Source organism: Danio rerio, chromosome 14, assembly GCF_049306965.1.
Source record: "Danio rerio strain Tuebingen ecotype United States chromosome 14, GRCz12tu, whole genome shotgun sequence".
In the NCBI taxonomy this organism is placed as follows: Eukaryota; Metazoa; Chordata; class Actinopteri; order Cypriniformes; family Danionidae; genus Danio; species Danio rerio.
Window position 1 is genome coordinate 17,130,001 of NC_133189.1, and position 21,418 is coordinate 17,151,418.

Here is a 21,418-nt window from a genome sequence, read left to right on the forward strand (position 1 = left end):
TGGTCAAAAGTTTGGGGTCAGTAGGATTTTTAAATGTTTTAAATTAAGCTTATCCTGCTTAATTAAGCTTATTAATTAAGCTTATTAAGCTGCATTTATTTAATCAAAAATATAGTAGGAATTGTAAAATTGTGAAATGTTATTGCCCTAAAATAACTGTGCAAAAGTAGTTTATAATTAAATTTAATTGTTTATTCCAGTGATTTTAATGATGAATTTTTAGCATCATTACTCCTGTCTTCCGAGTCACACAATCTTTCTGAAATCACACTATTATTAATTATTATTGTTAATATTATTATTATTAATGGTATTAGTAATAAAAGCAATAATGACTGGAGTAATCATTGTATTGGAAACTACATACTATAAGAAGGCAGTTATTTAAAATGTTAATAAATATTGAACAATTTAACAATTTTTACATTTAATAAATGCCACCTTAATGTACAGAATAACTTTCTCAAAAAAACAAAAACAAAAAAAAAAAACATGAAAAAAGTGACCCCAAACTTTTGACCCATAGTATATGTGATGACAGTTTTCCAGAAAATTTCAGAAACCTTTAAGGAAATATTTTGTGTCACATGTTTTGATCAGTACATCCACCCTAAATAAAACAATGAATAAAAAAAATCTGTCTTTCAGACCCCAAACTTTTGAACAATACTGCATCAATATTTCTGTGTCTTTGCCAATTAATTTTCAGTTAATTATTGTCTACAAAAGAGTAAAGAACACTTAGACATTTGTTTTTGTTTTTTTCCACTATCCAGTATAACTCAACCATTAAAAAAGTTCAAAAGACAGGTGATGTCAGTATATTGTTAAAAATGATTAGCATGATAAGTAGAAACCAATAGCATTGAAGTTTGAACATTTGCTTGTATTCTGGCATTTTCTTATTTCAAACAGATAAAACGGACAGTTCTGCTGCTGAAAGTCCTGAAAATCAACATTGTGATAATGGACAGGTCAGACACAATGTCTCATTTTAATGTGTATTGCTTAAACAATTTATCATTGATTTAAATGTAAAAAAATGGCATTGCAGTCTCTCTATTTATCACCAGAATCTGTCATTTATCATCTTTGATTTTCTTTTCTTTGTGTTTTTTTTTACAGAGGCCTAGTTACTATTCAGAGATACTTCCTGATGAATACATTTCCAATGAGAAATTTGATGGTAAGTATAGCAATTGATGTCACTTGAATGCAAAGGTCATACTGACTTAATCACTAAAATTAGTTTTAGAAAAATGACCAGTTTAATCATATTTCTGAATTTTAATAAATTGTTTGCACTCATCAGTGCAAAGGTTTCTGCTGTTTTTTTATTTTCTTGTTGCTATCTATGGTAACATAAGCTACATATATTTATTGTAGGTTTTAAATGGGTTGTGTTTAAGTTTTGTAAATCATAAACTTTGTATTCATTAATGAAGATTATTTTGATGACCAATTTGTGTTGGTCAGCAAGTTCAATTTCTGTTACAGTCATAAAGTCAGGGGTAAAGGCTTATTGTGGTCCCGCTGGACTGGGCTACAAAAAGTGTATTTGCTTCAGCAGTCTAAAAAAGCAGTTCTTCTCAACTCGACACCTACCAGAATTTTTTTGATGTCTCACTAGGATGTTTGAGGAGATCTGACTTCTTAAAGCAATAGTTTTCTTAAAAATGATTTGCTCACCCTCAAGCCATCTACAGTGTATAGGACTTTCTTTTTCAGACAGTTGGAGTACTATTTTTTTTACCCTGGCTCTTCCATGTTCTATAATGATGTTGCATTGTGGGCTCTTTTTGATGCTTTCAAAAGCGCACAAACTCATCATAAAAACAACCCAGGTTAACGGATGTGTTTTAGAACAGAAATATTTGTAGTTTTTAAAATATAGTGAAATCATTGATTTCTGGTGGCTGCCAACAGCATTCTAGACAACTTCTTAGCCGACTTTTGACATGATGCCTGACACATGATGTCAGATTCAGCAGAAGATCCATGAATAAACACATCTCAAGGGAACCACTTGCCACATAAGAGCAAGAAAACTAACTGGTTTAGTGTTGTTGTATAATGTTATTTACCTTATTCTCCGCTGACGAGCGTGCGCTGCCATTTGAATCTTTATGGCTTGAGACTTCCGGTCTCATTCACTTCCATTCATTTTTTGACGTTAAAAACTGCTCATTACGCTGCTTGATGTTGCAATTTGATATTTTCTTATTATATTATTCTACTTGGTCTGTATAGTCATGCAAACATTTGTTTGTAGAGCAAGTAGTTTGACCGTTTTCTGCCGTTTATTATTCCTAGTCATTTCTCCCATGGGCGACTGAATCGGAAGTTCTAAGACAATCGCGAAACAGGCGCACTTCCACATTTTAGAATAAGGTCAATACACCATGATCCCATGGGCCAGCCTGTACACCATTCGGTGACTTCTCACACCTGCAGCCTTTCCTTGATGGATGTTCAGGGTGCCTAGACTGCATCTCTACAAAAGTTTGAGAAAAGTTTGGCCAGAGGAGAAATGGTTGTGCCCAGCTGACCCTGGTTTCTCTCAAGGTTTTGAGTCTTTTGTCAGTTGGTGAAGTTTGTTCCTCGCCACTGGCTTGCATGGTTTAGGACTTGTGGAGCTGTGCATCGATGGATGTGCTCTTCAATGTTTGGATTTTCAGCAGTGAAAATTAAACCACAATGGATCTTTGGAAGCTTTAAAAAAGTGGCCACTGCCCAACACCATGATTACAGAGACAGGATACAATTTAAAGCTACTTGACTGTGTTGTTCTGACAGAAAAAAGTCATATGCACAGGATATTCGTGAGGGTAAGTAAATTTTGAGGTTTCCTTATTGTGGATTATCAAATTACAAAAACCTGACTGAAACAAAACTGTTTTCACCAAAACCTATATTTTTTTATGCATTTTGTAAGTAATTTCACCCAAAACCGCTTGCATTGCATTCAAGGTATACATTTAATCAGTTCATGCAGTCTTTTTGAATCAAACCCTTGACATTGGAAATTATATAGCCATGTTTTCTGTTTGACCTGCAAGCATACAGTAGTTACATTTTTGCTTTTCTGTTTTCTTCAGCTTCCTGGTACCAAAGTTCATTCACCAAATCCCTCCAGAGAGCAGAGGCTTTGTTTCGTAACCGACTGAACCCTAGCCTGAAGCGGCTTATGAGGCAGAAGAGCAAAGATGGCAGCTGGGAATCTGAAAGCGAGAGCATCGGGTCCTGTTCCTCCAGAAGTATCCAGCGTCTTGGAGAAACTCTTCAGAACCTCAGCTCTCAGTGCCACATTCTCCATGATCCTGCAGGAGGCAGATCGTTTGGCTGTATCAGGGGTCTTTCATCCTCAGAGGAAGAGGAGTTTTACTACCATCCTCAGGCTGCAGCATTTACCCAGCATTACTGCCAGCTACAACACCTGATGGACCAAAGAGCCCAGCTGCTCTTCTTCCATGAATACGCCCGACGCACACAAATGGCCACCTGCTTTGTTGCTCAATTAGGCTCGGTGTTGGAGAAAACTCAACTGCTTTTGCCTGACAAGGGGCAGGTGACTGAGCAGCCAAACTCCACCTGGAATCTCAACCTTAGAGCTTTGTGTCAAGAAATGCAGGTTCATGTGAGCCACTGGGATCTGCTCTGGGCCAAAGCACACTCTGACCTTCGCCTCCGTCGTGCCCTCTTCAGCCGCATAGAGACCCTTTCGTCCATGCAGCGAACTCTGTGTTTGCTGGCCTTGCAAGCCATGCAGTTGCTGGAGCAATGCATCTACACTGCTCTTTTGGCTCTCACTGCTGCCCAGCTAGACCGTGTGCCCCGAGATGCATTGGTGGACCTTCTGTGTGCGGTTGAGCTGTACAACGAGATTGTAGAAGACACAGAGAGCCAGTGCAAGACATCTACACAAAGCTCAAAGCTCATGTTTAACTCAGATTGGCCCCAGTTGGGATCTAGCACAATTCGAAAAGCAACCGGTCCTACAATATTCCCTGTCGAGCAGCTAATGATGATTCTTGCTCAGAGTCGAGCGCAGAAAGTAGCCAAGCAACTTTACACATGGGCTTCTCAGCAGAGTAACCTCCTATTGGCGAATAACCCCAAGGAACTCAAAGGTCACACTAAACTTAACAGTCGACTTTTATCATCACCCACAATAAACTTACATACAGTACAACTTGAACCTCAAGCTGCAGTTGAAGACACTCCTCAAAGCCCCCTTCACAAACTTTGGTCCTCGAATCTCCCGTTCAGTTTGTTTATCTCGCGAGACAGAGCGTGCCTCGATACTCTCTTTAAAGTTCTAGTGACCTCAACAAATCTTTTGGCTCCGCATATTCCCAAAAAGCCTCCATTAGACAGGACTGTTGATCTTGAGGACTCTGTGGTGATATGTCGTAGGGCAAGTGACGGAGAAGAGAAGCTTTTAAACAGACCCAGAATGAGCTCCAGGGCCCACGATGCTGCTGCAGTGGATCTCAGAAAGTCTGACGCTTGCGTGAAGCTCTTCTCCAATTATAAAAACCTTCTGTGGAAGCAATTTGGTAAAGCAGTCATAAGACACTTTTATTATCAGCCATATAACAGCACCTTGGGAAGCATCAACCAGTGGAATGATGAAATGCTGCTACTTTTGGTCTCGTGGCTCAAACATTCATATTTTGAAGGTACTATGTGTATATGGTGTGAAACTAACAGTTTAAAACATATATTTGATCAAAATTATTCATACCCCTGGCAATTTCTGACTTTTTTTCAAATGTAAATACTAAAGTAAAGTAGCATTAAGTCTGTAAAGCTGTACAGCTTAATATTATTGATAAATGGGTAGTTCTGTTCCAAACCTGTTGAAGTTTCATTTGTTGAACCCAAAGGAAGATATACTGATTTACTATGATAGGAATAAAAAATATTATGGATATCAATGGATTCACAAACATTAATCAGTATATCTTGATTTGTGTTCAGCAGAATTATTTGCTTTTGTAAGTTTAGAATTGCTTGAATTAGGCATGGGACAATAACATTTTTCAAGATATACCGAAGTTTGGAAAAGTCAAGGTTTTAAAACTGCCAAAATGTTCTGTTATACTGTTCTTACAGTATTCCTACGCACACTACTCAGTAGGTACTGCATTTGAATTTGAATATAATTCTCTACTGATAGAAAAGTATGTTTTATACAGTATGAATGTGAGTAAAATGGATGGAGCTCGGACATACTACGGATGCCATTTTGTCATTATCATGTGACATACTCGCTTCATTGCCATTCACGAATTCCCTCATGGTATATCATGGGATAGCAAAGCGTCCATCGGATGCGCACTTCAGAATCTCGCAGGAAGTAGTAGGTCATCCGGGTTCTTCTCACATACTGTTTTTCATATTCTATATATTCAGACATACTACTTGGCTCGCATACTTGATTTTATCGTACTATACAGTATGGAAGTGTTCAATTTCGGATGAAGCCGTTATGTTCAAAGCAAAAAAAAGGTCTTGTTCTTTTTTTTTTTTTTCAGACATTTAAAAATAATATATTATGGAGCAGTAATCGCAATACCGTGAAACCGCAGTATTTTTTATCCATACTGTTAGAGTCTTAAATGGTGAGGAACTTTTCATTTTTGGGTAAACTATGCCCTGACAGTGATACATTTTTCCTTAACATTTTTATAGAAATTTCAGAATCATATAATTTTTGATAGACAATTTTGATAAATAAACAGTAATAAATTAAACTGAAAATATACGAAAATAACAATATACTTTTCTACAATGATTTAATTGGCAGGAATGTTCACATTAATTAAAAAACCTTTCATTGTACAGTAGAAAACAATCTGCATTCAATCTGCATTTATTTATTTATTTATTTTTGCGAAATCGGATGTTTTTTTTTTTTTGGCTTTTATAGTTATTTAAAATTCTTTTTTTATGTCTTTCTAGATCTCATTCCAGAGGAATGTAAAGAAAGTTTGAGTGATTTTTGCTTTTATTTATTATCTACTGCTGCCTTCACTCAGTGGGATGAAAGTAAGTTAAATGAACCAAATAATGACTAAATGAGTACTAGTTGGAGTTGCTGGTCTTTTGAATGTATTCTGTTGTTCTGCAGTGAAGTGTTTGTCGCTGGGCTCAGGACTGAAAGAGAAATGTGTCCCTGGAGCTAAACTGGAAGGATGTGCAATAAGGACCGCCACCATGGATCTTATTCTTCAGCTCTTCCTACCTCTCCATACAGTTCTTCAGTTACTGCAACACCCAGACATAGAGTCAGGTACTCAACTTTACACTTTTGCCATCTTCAGTATAATGGATATCTAGATAGGGTTTGTCATATTTTCATAAGTACCACCTTAAAGCAAGTTTCTATTGTTCTTAAAGGTTATAATAACATTCATTCATTTTCCTTCGGCTTAGTCCCTTAACTCAACAAGGGTCGCCACAGCGGAATGAACCGCCAACTTATCCAGCATATGTTTTACGCAGCGGATGCCTTTAAGCTGCAACGCAGTACAAGGAAACAGCCATACACACTCATTCACACACATTCACTACAGCTATCTTAGCTTATTTAATTCATCTATACCACATTTCTTTGGACTGTGGGGGAAACCGGAGCACCTGGAGGAAACCCACACGAACACGGGGAGAACATGCACACTGAAATGCCAACTGACCTAGCCTAGTAAATTTGGGCTTTTACTATAGGAATGTTCAATAAATGAGTAAAATAAGGCATGTGGGAAACCAAAACTTGAAGGTACTTTAGTGTTCATGAATTGCACAGAATACATTTTACAAAAACACATAACTTTAAAATTCAAATTTTTTGATACTGTGCCTAACCTATGATATGGAGCAAACAATAGTTAATAGTTACTGATGAGTTTGTGAAAGCCAGTCTTTAAAGGGAATGTATAGTTCTCATTTTGCACAAACTCATATTATTTTAAGTGCCTGAAGAATAATACGGCATCCATCTTTGATCCAAAAGCACTTTTTTTTGTAATATTTTTTGGGCAAAATTACAGATTTCCAGTTTGCTCTGAAAAACAAACAAACAAAAAAACTGCCATCTGAATACACCAGACCTACTTTAAGTTCGGACTGCATGATTTTTAAAATGGTCGCGTCACAGATGTTTTCACTCTGCATGACTCTCTGGGGTAGCGTTTTGTCGCTGCTTTGTTTACAATGCGAGATGGATCAGTGACAGAGGGTTTTACACTGCATGACTTTACAAAAGGAACAGTGGCCGACAACTTTGTCTAGGTCTGCAAACTACATTCTATAACCAAACGCATGCAAGAAGTGATGTGAAAACAATGCTCGGCCACATAGTATACAGTGCTCACTGCTCAACATATATAAGTACACCCCTCACAAATCTAGCTTTTAAGTTCATATTTTCATTAGGAAGCTATACAATATTATATTTGTGCATATACATTAGATTAGTCAGTGCTGACGCCAAATCTAGAGCTTATCTAACAAAATAACTTAACAAAATAACGGCTCAAAAACTAGCACACTCAAATTTACGTTATAGAAAAATATTAAATACAAATTTTAAAAAGAGGAAAAATCCAGAGAAGCAACAAATGGAAAAAAAAATTCAATTTCTGAATATGTTTGGTGACTAAAATATTATTTTAATGAATATATCTGTTTAGTAAATCTGCACCAAAATACAAAGCCTATATTCACCTAAAAATTGATAAACATTTTCATTTTCAAAATTGGGTGTACACAATTATGCACTGTATATTTTGTTATTAACTGCATAATGAAAAAAAAACCTTTAGTGGGGCAGAAAATTTTATTATTTTGCTCACCTGGCTTTTGAAAGGAATTGGCAATTTCTTCTCAACTTTTTTCTTTTTCGACCCGGTTGTGATAATGCTCAGATGACACGTCAAACAGACACGGGGGCTCCTACCAAGTTTACACTAGTTTTTTCTCTATTTCTTGGGTCCAAATAGACTAAAAAGAAGCCCTTTTTAACTTCTCTCCTAACCCTAACTCATACTACTGAATGCTGCTCTCTTATTGGCTGTAGGTGATAGCCGATGTTCTTTTCAATCAGAACACATTTCACACAGCATGATTTGAATCCCTGACAGGTCCAGATATGTAGCATGCCAAATATCTTACAAGCATCGGCGATTCTCTCAGATCACGTCTTTGACAGTTCATACTCTGTGATTGTTACTCATGTGAATGAGCACCGATTTGCCTGTGATTTCAGGTTTTTGTCGGCGATTTCTCAAAACCTGTCAGTGAGTCAAAATCGAGATTAAAATCATGCCGTCTGAACTTGCCATTAGCGACCTACTACATCCTGTGATGCCGCTTGGCGGTTCATTTCGCTGTGGCAACCCCGGATTAATAAAGTGACTAAGCCGAAAAGAAAATGAATGAATGAACAAGATCAGCTTACCTCAGATCCAAAAGCACAATTTTTTTGGACCCATTTTCAGCCAAATACTGTGGAGCTCTGTTGCGGTGATGGGCGCAGTTATGATCCAGAAGTAAAATAAAGAAATAGTCTGTATTATGTCTAAATTATTTATTGAAACCATATCCATGTTTAAGCATGAGTCTACCTCTTTAACCATATAAATGAATCAGAATGGATAATTGGCTTTGGACCCCCCCTTAGAGTCGAAAGTTGAAAAGAACAACATTTGACAAAGTCTGTATGGTCACTGATTTAAAAGCATCCTTGATAAATATTCATTTACCAAATTAAAAGTAATATTAGAAACATAGTAAATTGTGAAAATGCTTGTAGCGGATTTTTTTTCCCCATATAATATTATTATTTTTGTTTTGCCTCTGGTAACAATGCACCCGTCATTTATATATTACTATTTTGGACAATGATTAAGGCACATAAGATCAATTATCCTCATCCTGTTGGCACTAAAATATACTTGTTACGCGTTTGCCTAGGTGACATTGAATCCAAGAGCCTTAAGAGAAATCATCTGGCATTGCTGTGTAGGTCTGTTGCCACTGTCCACTCCTCCACTATCTGGGTTATGAGTAAAGCTTTCCAGTTTCTAGCCTCTTGGTCGATTACCAAGTTTCTGCTGGTCACACAAGGAGATCTAAAGGTAAACGGAACATGTATTGTACTAAAAAGCACCTCTATGATTTTTTTGTTTATAGTTTGATCTAACCTTTGTTTATCTTATTTTAAGGATCTCAAGGACTCAGTTGAAAGCCTGGTTCACTTGACTCGAGCAGTCATCAGAGACTCCGCCGTTCACCCTCTAATAGTTCAGCAGACAGATTCACTCTCTAAGGCACTCACAGAGCTACAAGTGAGAAATTCTAGCATTATTATACATTGCTTGCATAACATTTTAATAGGATGTTTTAATGGGATGTACTTCAAACATGTAAATTGTCATCAGTTATTTACCTTGATGTCATTCCAAACATGTGTGATATTTTTTCCTCTTTAGAACAGAAAAAGATATTGATGATGTTTTGATATATAGGTATTTTATTCATAAAATGAACGTTATTAGTGACCAAAATGGTTTGGTTTTCTTAGATTAGGTAGATTATAAATGCCCCATCTGACGAAACATCAAGCCCACAGCCGGCCATTAAGCTTTGTCGGTCAGGCTAGTTAGTGAAGTGACATAGCAGGAAAACAATTCAGGCCAAGATTGATTACAAAGAGACTAGCTGTAGTTTCGCTATATTTCTTAAATATTTTCAAAAAATATAGATTATTAGATTCTCATATTTGCATGAGCAATTCCCTCTGTGGTAAGTGACAATTGCGGTGATAATGGTAGTAAATGCTACTTTGTTTGCACTTTGTCTGTCTGCGTGGGTCAAAAGATCTATTTGCCTTTTTTGAACGAGAAAACCGACTACTGCACCCGCAGAGCTGAAAGACACGTCCTCTTGCGCAGACACTCGTTTCAGTTGACTTTCGTCCGTTTGGTGTGTTCCATAAACAGCTTTTTGGTCTGCGATCCAACGTGATCCACAGTTGGGTTTAATTGTTGGGTTAGATTTGTGCTAATTGTCTGCCATTGGCTTGGTGTGTCCCAGCCCTTAGAAAGTCTTACAGGTTTGCAAAGACGTGAAGGTTTTGCTAAATCTAAATTTGATAGGAAATCAGATTATTTAAATTAAACTACAGTTAAAAAAGTTTGCAGTTTGTAAGAATACTTCTGCAAGGTTTAATTGGTTTGATCAAAATGCAGGTCTTGTGAACTTTCTATTTATCAACAAGTCTTGAAAAATAATTATAACTGTTTTCACAAAAGTTTTAAGCAGCACAACTGTTTTCAACTTTGATAAAAATAATGAGTAGGGATGTCCCGATCAGGTTTTTTTGCCCTCGAGTCCGAGTCATTTGTTTTTGAGTATCTATCGATACCGAGACCCGATCCGATACTTCTGTAATGCATAAAAAAAAAGAAAAATAAATAAAGAAGAGCATTCTTTATTCTTTTTATTCTTTATTCTTATTTTTTATTTAATTCTCAAAAAAACAACAACTCTGTTAACAAACAGAATGCTTCTGTGAGATAGCTTAACCAATCAAGAAATAAATGACATAAATTTTTCACTTTTGGACTTTAGTGCAACATTAAATATAAAAAAATCTGATATAAAAACAAACAGCATCTCAACTTAAAATACCCGGCAGGCAATCCCAAGTTTACATATCTCACAGTTTGCAATGGCAATGTTGTCGTCATCAACTTTATAATACCTTCAGACATATACACATACATATATAAACCGTGTGATCGAGCCTGATTTCCGATCATATTATCGAATCTGGACATCCCCAATAATAAGAAATGTTTGTTAATCCGCATATTAGATAGATTTCTAAAGGATCAAATGGGACTGAAGAAATGACTAGTGATATTTTTTTTGTCATCTAATTACATTTAAAAAGTGAATTTATTAATGCATTTAGAACAATTATTTTAATTTGTGGTCATTTTCAATTCAAAATAAATAAATGCATTTTTGGTCATATAAAATGCATATTTGGTCTTATAAAAACAACAACAACCTGGTACAAAACCTTTGACACTAATAAAAACCTGGAAACAATCAAATTATCAATAAGTGCACATTTATAATATTCCTAGTTAAAAAAATCCTTTACTTCATTTACTTTGCAGGCTTTTTCAGATCTTGTGCTGAGGACCTTTACCATGGACTGCAAGAAAATGTCAACGGAAATCTTTGAGCAAACGATGCCATCAGCAAGGCACTGGAGGATCAATCACAAAACTGGTACAGACGCAGTGTATCAAAATGTACACTAGGTTATAAAGGTGCTTATGCACTGCTTAGTCTTCTAAATGTGCTTAAACTTGTGTTGACAGAGTTGCCCAGCAGTCCAAGCGATTACGCAGCGTGTGCAGTTCAGAGTGTGATTGGTCAGGTTCTGGAGGGTGTTCAGCCTTTGCCAGATAATGCTCGAGTTCCTGCTCTCACTGAGGCCATGACTGCCTTCATGGAGGCCTGGATGGAGCACATCCTCAAACAGAAGATCAAGTTTAGGTAAGAGAAGTGGAGTTCAGTGTAGGATATTCTGTTCCTCTCTTCACTTTTTGTTTACATCAGTTCTCCATTTACTGCAGTATTCAGGGAGCTCTTCAGCTGAAACAAGACTTCGACTTGATTCGAGACATGATTCGTTCAGAGGAATACAGTCTCTCAGAGGAGCTGCATCAGAAGCTGCTGTCACTACGTGTCTTTCATCAGGTGGATAATGCAATTGTGTGCCTGCTTCAGCAACCTATGGCAAAACCCTACCTGCCCTCTCGCGGCTGGGAGCCCTTCAGACACTGCTGTGAGTTAACAACAAATTTATAAAGTCTCTTTTCTGATCCAAAACACAGTAAAAAAGCAGAAATACAGTGATTTAACAAAGTTATCAACGTTTGACAACCTGGAAATATACAAAAATATCTTGTATATTATATTATATATTATTAATATAAAATATTATCTTGTATATTATATTATTATTATATAGACTTGTTGATAGTGCTTTTTACAGAAGTTATTGTTCTAGAGCAACTTTACAAAGGGTGCATGTTACTGCATTAGTCAAAGTCAGGGAAAAGTTAAGGTGTATGGTGGACAATATAGCTGTAAAACTTGTACATAGTTCATTTGCAGTTGTACAATATAATGTACTGTTTGAAAAAGGTGATATCTATTATATTATTGTTTGTTTGTTTGTTTGTTTGTTTTCAGTCACATTATGGTACAGAAGTTATTCTAATATGCTAATCAGTATTTTAAAATATAATATTGGTTAACATTTATTACAAATTAATAGTTTAATAATAAATAATAGTAACTATTTTAAATAGAAATCTTAAACAAGTTGTCTTTGTAACGCTGTTTTAAATTTAGTGCATCTTTGATCAATTGAAGTTACTGTAATTTATTGTTGATTAAGTTAATAAAACAAATACCTGGTTTTAACACATTTACACTATACAGTTGAAGTCAGAATTATTAGCCCCCCTGTTTATTTTATTCCCAACTTCTGTTTAATGGAGAAGATTTTTTTTCAACTCCTTTCTGAACATAATAGTTTTAATAACTCATTTCTAATAACTAATTTATTTTATCGTTGCCATGATGACAGTGCATAATATTTGACTAGATATTTTTCAAGACACTTCTATACAGCTTAGTGACATTTAAGACTTAACTAGGTTAATTAGGTTAACCAGGCAGGTTAGGGTAATTAGGCAAGCTATTGTATATCAATGGTTTGTTCTGTAGACTATCGAAAAAAAAATATATAGCTTAAAGGGGCTAATAGTTGACCTTAAAATGGTTTTAAAAAAAAAAGTGCTTTTATTCTAGCTGAAATAAAACAAATAAGTCTTTCCCCAAAAGAAAATTTTTTTATCAGACCTACTGTGAAAATTTCCTTGCGCTGTTAAACATAATTTAGGAAATATTTAAACAAGAATATAAAATTCAAAGGGGGGCTAATAATTCTGACTTCCACTCTAAGTTAAATTTTATGTATATAAGATGATTATTAAGACTTAGTGTGTAATAACAAATCTGTAACTAATACACAGTGAGTACTTTTAAAAGGCCCCTGGACTTTGCTAGTTTTCAAATTGTGGGGCAGTATGGTGGTTATGTGGATGGCATTGTTACCTCTCAGCAAGAATACCTGGGTAACCTGGTTGATAACCTGGCTAAGCCAGAATACCAGGAGTTTGAGGAAACCCACATGAACATGGGGAGAAAATGCTGAACTTCGAAAACTGGACTGACACAGTTTTAATTTACTAGAATTTCTATGTTAAGCTGCTTTGACACAAACTACATTGTAAAAGCGCTAAAAAATAAACATGAATTGAATTAAAGTAAATACATTTGATTAAGTAAACTGAAATGGACTGAGAATTTAGCTTGTCACATGACAAGTGAGATGTAAAATGGACTACTCTATATGATAAGAAAGTTGTTCTTAAGTTAACAGACCGGATCTGCTCCATGTTAATGCTTGTGTTTTTTCAGGTCCTAACAGTGCACAAGTCATGGATCAGGCAGCAGCAGGGAGTCTGAACAATCTGGAGAGTATGGACATACAAGCAGCCTGCCAGCAGGCCCTGACACAAGCCGAAAGCTCGCTGACGCCAGAGCTGCTCTCGTCCACCCCACAGGAGTCTTACTTGGCTGCAGCGCAGCAGGAATGGCTGGACCTGCGGATACACAGCGGCTCACGCTGGAAACTTCCAGTGCTGCAGTGCTTCACTCGATCTGAACCTTAGTAAAGTGTCCAAAAAACAGTTATGTCTGTGTTTACCAGCTCACCTACAAACATTTTTTTGTTGTTATTCATTTTGTTATATTAGGTGCTATTAGGTCATCAGGCATGTAAATAGCTAAGTTTCTTACCAGACAATAAAGGGAAAACTGTAGTATTTAAAGATCAACACTGAATGTACACGTGTAGCACTTGCATTTTTTTGTAAAATTTTTTATCAGTTTAACATTAATGCCTTCCTGAATAAACTGTCAAATTTATATTTTTGTGTAATTGTGTACTTTATTATTTTTCATTGCTCCATCAAAGTAACCTGAATAGAGTGATGTAGCAGTTTTGTGTAGTTTTTAACAACTAATTTTGGGATCCCAGAAGAGAGGGTGCTCGCTGCAGAGCCATTTGAGGAGAGCTGAGCTCCAGCAAGGGGGAGCATGAGCTGTCGCTTTCCTCCTGTAAGCTGTTTTAATGCGTACACCAACCCCACCCCTAACCCTACCCCCAGTGACATCACTCGTAGAAGAAGTGCAAAAAAGGTGGAGCTCAAGCTTAAGCTCCCCCTTGCTGGAGCTCAGCTCTCCTCAAATGGCTCTGCAGCGAGCACCACTTGTCCCAGACTACTAGCGATTTATCCCAGAGCATTAGTCATCTATCATATAACCAAAAGGTGGCGACAAAACACCATAAATGAAACACCTCGTTTTTAAGAGCTTCGAGTGATCATCGGGTTAAACCTTCAAATACATTTTACCATATCGTTTTTACCAACACATACAGTAGTTTTGACTCTTCTAAGTGTTTATATTTTATGTTCAAGAAATTAAAAAAAGTAATCGAGACCTAAAAACAGTAATTTTAACATTTAAATCTGATGTAAGTTTACGTTGTGAATGAACTAACTTAATAGTAATAACTGAAATGTATTGCATTCTATATTTGCATATTTATATGCATAAACGTTGCAATATATATTACTATACAATAGCTTCATGTGACTCATTTATAACAAATAGATTTTTAATTTACATTGCAGTGTGTAGGCTAAAACGAGACATGTTACGTCAAATGCTTTAGCTTCAAAAAAAACTTCTTAAGTATTGTATAGATAACGTAAAATTAATCTTAAATAATAGGAAGAATCCTTATTCATAGTCTCAGAATAGACTTTTAATATAGGTGATATTATCACATGGTGGCAACACAGAAATAATAATGCATTCATTGTTTGTTGAGCAATTTTTAAAAATCAAAACCAAACAGCCTATTTTAAAAACATTTACCTTTAAAACATTTTCACTGATATTAGGTTGTCTAAAAATGTCCAAAAATATTTTTGCTAATTTATGAGAGAAAATTCTTTTTTTTTTTTTGGGAAAAGTCACCATTGGTTTACTATATTTTTTGCTCAAACAAGTAGCCTGAATCATAAATCCAGAGAAAATGTTAATGGTCTAGCAATATCTTAATTTCTTCCACAGCCGAATGCCTACTAAATAATGAAAAACAATTTCAAGTTATCATTCTGGACCTCAAAGGCAAGCACAACCGCTGAAGTCAAGTGACCAGCACGTCTCAGCTTTACCTCTGAGCCGGAGAGCTCCGCGGCCGGACCCGCACCACGCAGCCCCTCACCAGTAATTAATTTAAATTGACCATTACGACTGCGAGGGGAGACGTATGATGAATTTTCTCAATATCATTCGCGCCCCAGAAGGCCTGTCGCACACCTGGGAAATGTATGATAATGTCTGATTGGCAGGGAGGGGGCCGTCGTCGATGCTCCCTCCCCAGAATGCACGGCGGCTGAGTTATGGCCGCGCGGGCCCACCTTACTGTTTGGTGGCATGTAATTTGAATACAGATTAGTTGGCCCCAGTGTTCCAGTGCTTTGGCATTACCATTACTGGGGACAGTAATTTGACTGATGAACACACGGGTTATCACAAGGTCATCACCTTCAGCGAGGTAAGAGGGGGGTGGAGTGCCAGCCAAACCACTTTTGGAGCTACCAGCCAAGAAGTCTTTCGATAGCATAATTAGTTCCTTTAATTAAGAGGTGAGCCAGCTGATTGAATAAATCCGCTGCTAATGGAGCATCCGATTTCCTGTTTCAATAGCTCATGTGTATTGCTCTCTGGAAGTCTGCTGTTTATGCAAAATGTTTGTGAACGTGTTTGTTTATGGTGTAAATTGAAACGTGGCTGTTTTTAAAAATACATTGTTTAATCTCCTAAGACTTGTCTTATTTATTTTGAATTGATTATTTGTATTTTTTGTTCACATTTGGCCATTTTTTTCGTGGAACTCTGCTGTTTCGAGGGAAAATGTTTGTGAACATGTTTGTTTATTGTAATTGGAAACATTTGACTGTTTTAATTAAAAGTTTAAATTAGGTTTCCAAACGCTCTATCTATCTTTAATTGTAGTCTGAATTTTTATTGCTTTATTTTTTTGGTTATTTGTAGTATATGTTAATATTTGACAATTTTTTTTTATCGTGTTGATTTTATTGTATTGTTCAGCTCATTGGTCTACTACACACACTGCATGGTTTGTATGTGAACCACACATACAAACAAATAGCTTTGTATGTATTTTACTCTGGAACTCAGCTGTTTCAGGGGAAAATGTCTGTGAATGTGTTAGTTGTTTATAGTGTTATTTGATTTTTTAAAATTATTATTATTATTATTATTATTATTATTATTATTATTATTATTATTATTTTGCTGTGTTAGATTAAGTTCTTTAAAATAAGTTTGTCTTGAAAACTTTTTAGTTTTCTTTATTATTTGTTTTTCCTCTTACAATTTACCCTTTTCAATAGTTTATGTACGGTTTCATTGTTCAACCCATTGGTCATTTGTGAGACACTAACAAACTGTGTATTTACAGAATGGGCTGATTTTCGACAGATTTATGACTGGCTGTGATAGTTGATGGAAATTTTGAAGGTAAGTCAGAGAAATATTTTTACCAGTTTTATAACAATGCTGGTATTTTAGTAGCACCATGAACTTGTATTGAGCACCGTTTTACTACAGCATCTTATTGCTGCTCATTTTAAGTCTTAAAGTATTCAATATAATAAAAACTGGAAAATTATATTAAACAGAAAATTACTTTTGTGATAATCTTACTGTATTGCAAGTTTTGCAGAAGTATTGCTATTTTTGTGAAAAGTCTTAATAATCATGATAGTCCAAACTATTTCAATCATACTTTAAGATGATTTAAGGTATTTTTTCTGAATTACAGTAAAGAATATTTTATGAATCCAACCCCAGATTTGACTGTCTACTAAATCAAATTTCTAATAAAACATTTCTTCTTCTTGTCATAATTAATAATTCTCTGAATTATTTGCATGTCTTTACCCCTCAGCATATCTGTCCTCTCTAGCTGACTATAAAAATACTAAAAATGCCATTTTTTAATATAACTATGAAGTAAAAAAAAAAAACAGCATTTAAATTAGTGTCATGAAAATTGGATTCCGTAGTGTTTCATATTGTTTATAAAAACAATACACTCTGTTTGAGAAAATTAAATATAGAATTACAATAAAATCAGTGTTCTAAAAAAAAATTTAAAAATAAGCTAAAATAATTTCAGCTATTCAATCCCTTATTAAGCTAATAGCTAAATTCAATTTAACATTATACCTTTTTTTCCCCCCTGAGTCCCTCATCTTGAATAGATTACATTTCTGTTATGGCTCTTTTTGCTTAAACTGCACGTTTGTTCCAATTCATCCAGTTCAAAAGGCACTTGCAGAACAGGAATGACCCTGTGCTGAAAATCATATTGTATAGCTGAAGCTCATGGCCTCAATTACGCGCGGAGGGGCTGCAGCGCGAGGTAGATCCAGCCTAATCATTTCTGCATTTTATGCTGTTTAACACACCTCTTGACTCATGTGATCTTTTAATCCCTCTGGGCTATTATTATTGCCATGAGCCTCTCCTCTCTCTCCCCTCAGCCCTCATTTCATCATTGCCTTTATCTGTTTAAAGGGTAAATGCACATGTGGTTAATAGATACGCTAAAAAATATGCCAGATAGGCCAATCTGGACACATTTTTCTTGCTTTCTTTGATTGTTCATCTGCATCAGTTTGGCAGGAGATTAAATATGCTGAAAGACAAAAAAGATCATTACAATATTCGAACAGCAGCCTATGTGCGCTGGAACGAGACTTATCTTTTTGATATCCTTTCTAGCCTTCTCAACCGGGAGATAACAGCATGTTATCTACTCTGAAATCCACCCGACATAATTAAACAGCAATGATCAACTGATAGTTATAAAAAATAAAAGTGGCCTCCTTCAGCAGTCCTTCAGTGCCACTAAAGTGAGACATCTCCCCGGCATGACTAAATCAGAGTTTTTACATCAAAACGATACATTTCAATAAAAGACTTCTGGGTAGAGTTTTGACCACATTCTTTTAAGATTTGAATATCAAAGGAGCCTGAGGATGACTTTAATAGATTATTATTATTATTATTATTTTTATCATTACTATGATTATTATGAATAATAAATAGAACTTAATGTATAAAATATAAATGTAATAAAATAGATTAATACATTTACTATTTTTGTCTTTTTAAACATTACATTTTATATTAATTTTAACAAACTAATATTAATGTTTTAGTAACTTTACACATTTAATTTATTTCTATTTTTTTATATAAAACAAAGTTTAACTTAATTGAAATAACACATGTTTCCTTGGCAATTGATTTAAATAAAATAAGTATTTAAAAAAATATGGTAAAGTGTAATTATTATATTTACAGTCTGTTTATAATTTATTTTATACATTTTAACCTCCATAACTCTGCGTACTCTGTACCACGTCCATGACGTCCTTTATTTCTGCATTCTTTAAGTTTTAAAGGTCTGTGGTGGCCCAAAACCCCCAAAAGTGGTTCTGTTCTTTCATCAGTTGGAATAGAATAACTTTTGATAGAGAAATTTTTATTCTTCCCTATGATTACTGACATGTGTAGGAACCAACAAAATTAATTAAGTATAGCTACCTAGAACACACAGAACTTAAAAGGTACACTTTCTAATTTGAGTTTACCAAAAAATAGCGCCTCTTTTTTTTTGGAGCGGTTTATTATAACACACACAACATTTTCATCACCCCCCCCCCTCCCCAAACACACATTGCGATATTTTATTATATGAAAAAGCAACTACATTATAAAAATTGTGAAATTAAAGCAATCAGAGATCAGGGGCCTCATGTACGAAGACTTGCGTGGAAATCTTACTAAAACATTGCGTACGCACAAAGCTGTAAATGTGCGTACGCAGAAAAAAATTCAGATGTATGAAACACTGCGTACGCCGAATCTCACGCATATTCTTTTGTACATCCGAATGAACGTGAAACTGAGCGCAACATGCACGAGCGCAAAACCCCTCCCTGCCTCCTCCCCCGTATGAATATGCTAATGACTATGCTAATGGAAAAACCCAACGAAAAAGCAACGGCAAAAGCAAGCAAAAAGAGAAACTTTGAACAGAATGTGAATTGGAGGAGCTGCTTTCGGAGGTAGACCGGAGAAAAGCGGTGTTATTTGCAAGTTTGTTCTCCGGAATTAACAACAAAAGAAAAAAATAGAGTGGGAGAGTTTAGCTGGTACGGTTAACACAGTTGGGTCTGAACATCGCACTGAGTGCATTTAAAAAAGAAATAGTGTGGTTTATATCTGTAAAGTGTTGCAGTACTCTTAGCAGTCTCAGTGGCGCACCTCATAAGAAGCATGTGATCATGTACTGACACGTTCTAGCATAAACTCGGCTCGAATCCAGCGTCTGATGAACTCTTTCTTCTTTTTTTCCCCGCTACATATCAGATTTTGCCCACTATTTATCACGAGAAAGACAAGTAGGAATCATCAATAAGTTTGTGCATCATATTTTATTTGCACATTTATTGAATGGAAATGTTTCTGATTCACGCATGCAAATTCATCTTTAGATAGTGTCTTTATAGCAATGTGCGTGCGGTAGATTGCTCAGATTACATTGGGAAAACAGGCGACCGCTGCAAATTGTGCTTTAATGTTTAGCTGGTCAACTGTATGGTATGGAAATCTTACATACCTGCTATATGAACCCGTCTCATACAGCTGCCATTGCAAGGATCAGACACTTTGTAGAGAAGAATTTAACACAACTGCCTCTAGGAGTCGCCAATGGAAATAAAACAGACACGCACAAAAAATGTGCGTACGCCTGCCAGAAAGCTGCCGTGAACCTGCGCACATTCCCACGTTCAGTTCATTGTTAGTAAATCCAAACGTGAGCGATTCTGAGCGTGAAACCTGGCGTATGCAAAGTTTTTGTGCGTACGCAGCGTTGATACATGAGGCCCCAGGTCACTGCATCAGGTTAGGTTGCGCCCCGTATATAGCCTTTAAAATGCGCACGCGGAGGTGCACTCTAAACTCACACGGGAGAAAACTGAACTAGTGGATGACGTGAAGCCTAATTCATTTCATGTTTTGGTTAACTAATTTTTAAAATACAACTGTCTTGATCGCTAAAGGGAAAAAGCGCAAAAGAAATCTGCCGTTAGATTCATTTTAGCAGAGATGCAATTGCCAGTCTTTTATACATAGTTTTTCAGTTCGGGATTAATATTAGATTAGCCTAATAAAAATGTTTAGTTGGACCCTGCACAGTCCCACAGTAGTCCACACTATAAATAATATTATAGTTTATTATATGCATCATTATTAATATTATTAAAATGAACCTATAAAATTGACAAAACGCAGAACCTTTTGAATGTTTGCTTTCATTTTGACTTTTACAGTTGTGAAAAGAAACATTCTATTATGCAGCAGCAGTCTCAAGTTAGGACACTTAAAAATATCTTAAGTTTAAAGATGATCTGCTTGCAAAGTCAAGTTTACAGTCTTATAAATGGTATATAGTGCTTAAGTGGATTTGCCACGAATAAACCTCTCACATGCGCTGCAGGTAGGCTGAATGATAATCTTTTAAAAACATACAATATAGGCTATACTGCTATTTGCTCATGCAAAATTAAACACCAGAAAATATACTGTAGGCCAGTTTTAATGGCTAAAGCATGTCGATTTTGCTATGACTTGTGAGTTCATGGCCCTAAAAATTAAAATGTAACCTGAAAACAAGTTATTAAAATAGGCTTAATAAATAAATAATATTACAGGTAGGTCTGGTAACTTTATGGTTTATGATGGTGTTTTTATAAATGCCAACCAGACAATTTCATGAAAACCCCCCACTTGTGATAACATAAGTCATTATTTTTTACTTTTTAAAATTATAAAAAAAGTTATATAGCCTATTGAGTTGCATGTTATCCATGCCAAAATGTAACCATTTTTTACAGTAATAACTGTAAATTTCTTTCTTTTATTTTCTTTTTTTTTTTGGAGGTAGACAGGCTCTCTGTTTTGCTACACTAATGCTTTAAAATGTAACTAAGTAGCACATTTAACTACTATTAAAAAAAATGACATTAGATTGTAACATTTAACTTTTTCCTAACACTGATGTTGGTTGGGTAATGAAGCG

The 21,418-nt window shown here is 35.6% G+C and overlaps 1 protein-coding gene and 1 long non-coding RNA gene across 3 annotated transcripts in view; one reads left to right on the forward strand and one right to left on the reverse strand.

Moving 5' to 3' along the window:
- ccdc142 (coiled-coil domain containing 142) overlaps positions 1 to 14,088 on the forward strand; it is an 18,068-nt gene extending 3,980 nt beyond the window's left edge. For both annotated transcript variants that reach the window (XM_692665.10, XM_005157205.5), the window contains exons 4-14: positions 916 to 974; positions 1,126 to 1,186; positions 3,099 to 4,682; positions 5,968 to 6,054; positions 6,137 to 6,298; positions 8,980 to 9,143; positions 9,231 to 9,353; positions 11,196 to 11,310; positions 11,403 to 11,580; positions 11,661 to 11,872; positions 13,579 to 14,088. In XM_692665.10, coding sequence (XP_697757.4) covers positions 916 to 974; positions 1,126 to 1,186; positions 3,099 to 4,682; positions 5,968 to 6,054; positions 6,137 to 6,298; positions 8,980 to 9,143; positions 9,231 to 9,353; positions 11,196 to 11,310; positions 11,403 to 11,580; positions 11,661 to 11,872; positions 13,579 to 13,832 — 2,999 coding nt within the window. In that variant the 3' untranslated portion in view covers positions 13,833 to 14,088. The remainder of the gene's footprint in view (positions 1 to 915; positions 975 to 1,125; positions 1,187 to 3,098; positions 4,683 to 5,967; positions 6,055 to 6,136; positions 6,299 to 8,979; positions 9,144 to 9,230; positions 9,354 to 11,195; positions 11,311 to 11,402; positions 11,581 to 11,660; positions 11,873 to 13,578) is intronic.
- The window catches only part of LOC101882685 (uncharacterized), a 396,146-nt gene that overhangs the window by 28,797 nt on the left and 345,931 nt on the right, over positions 1 to 21,418 (reverse strand). The window lies entirely within an intron of this gene.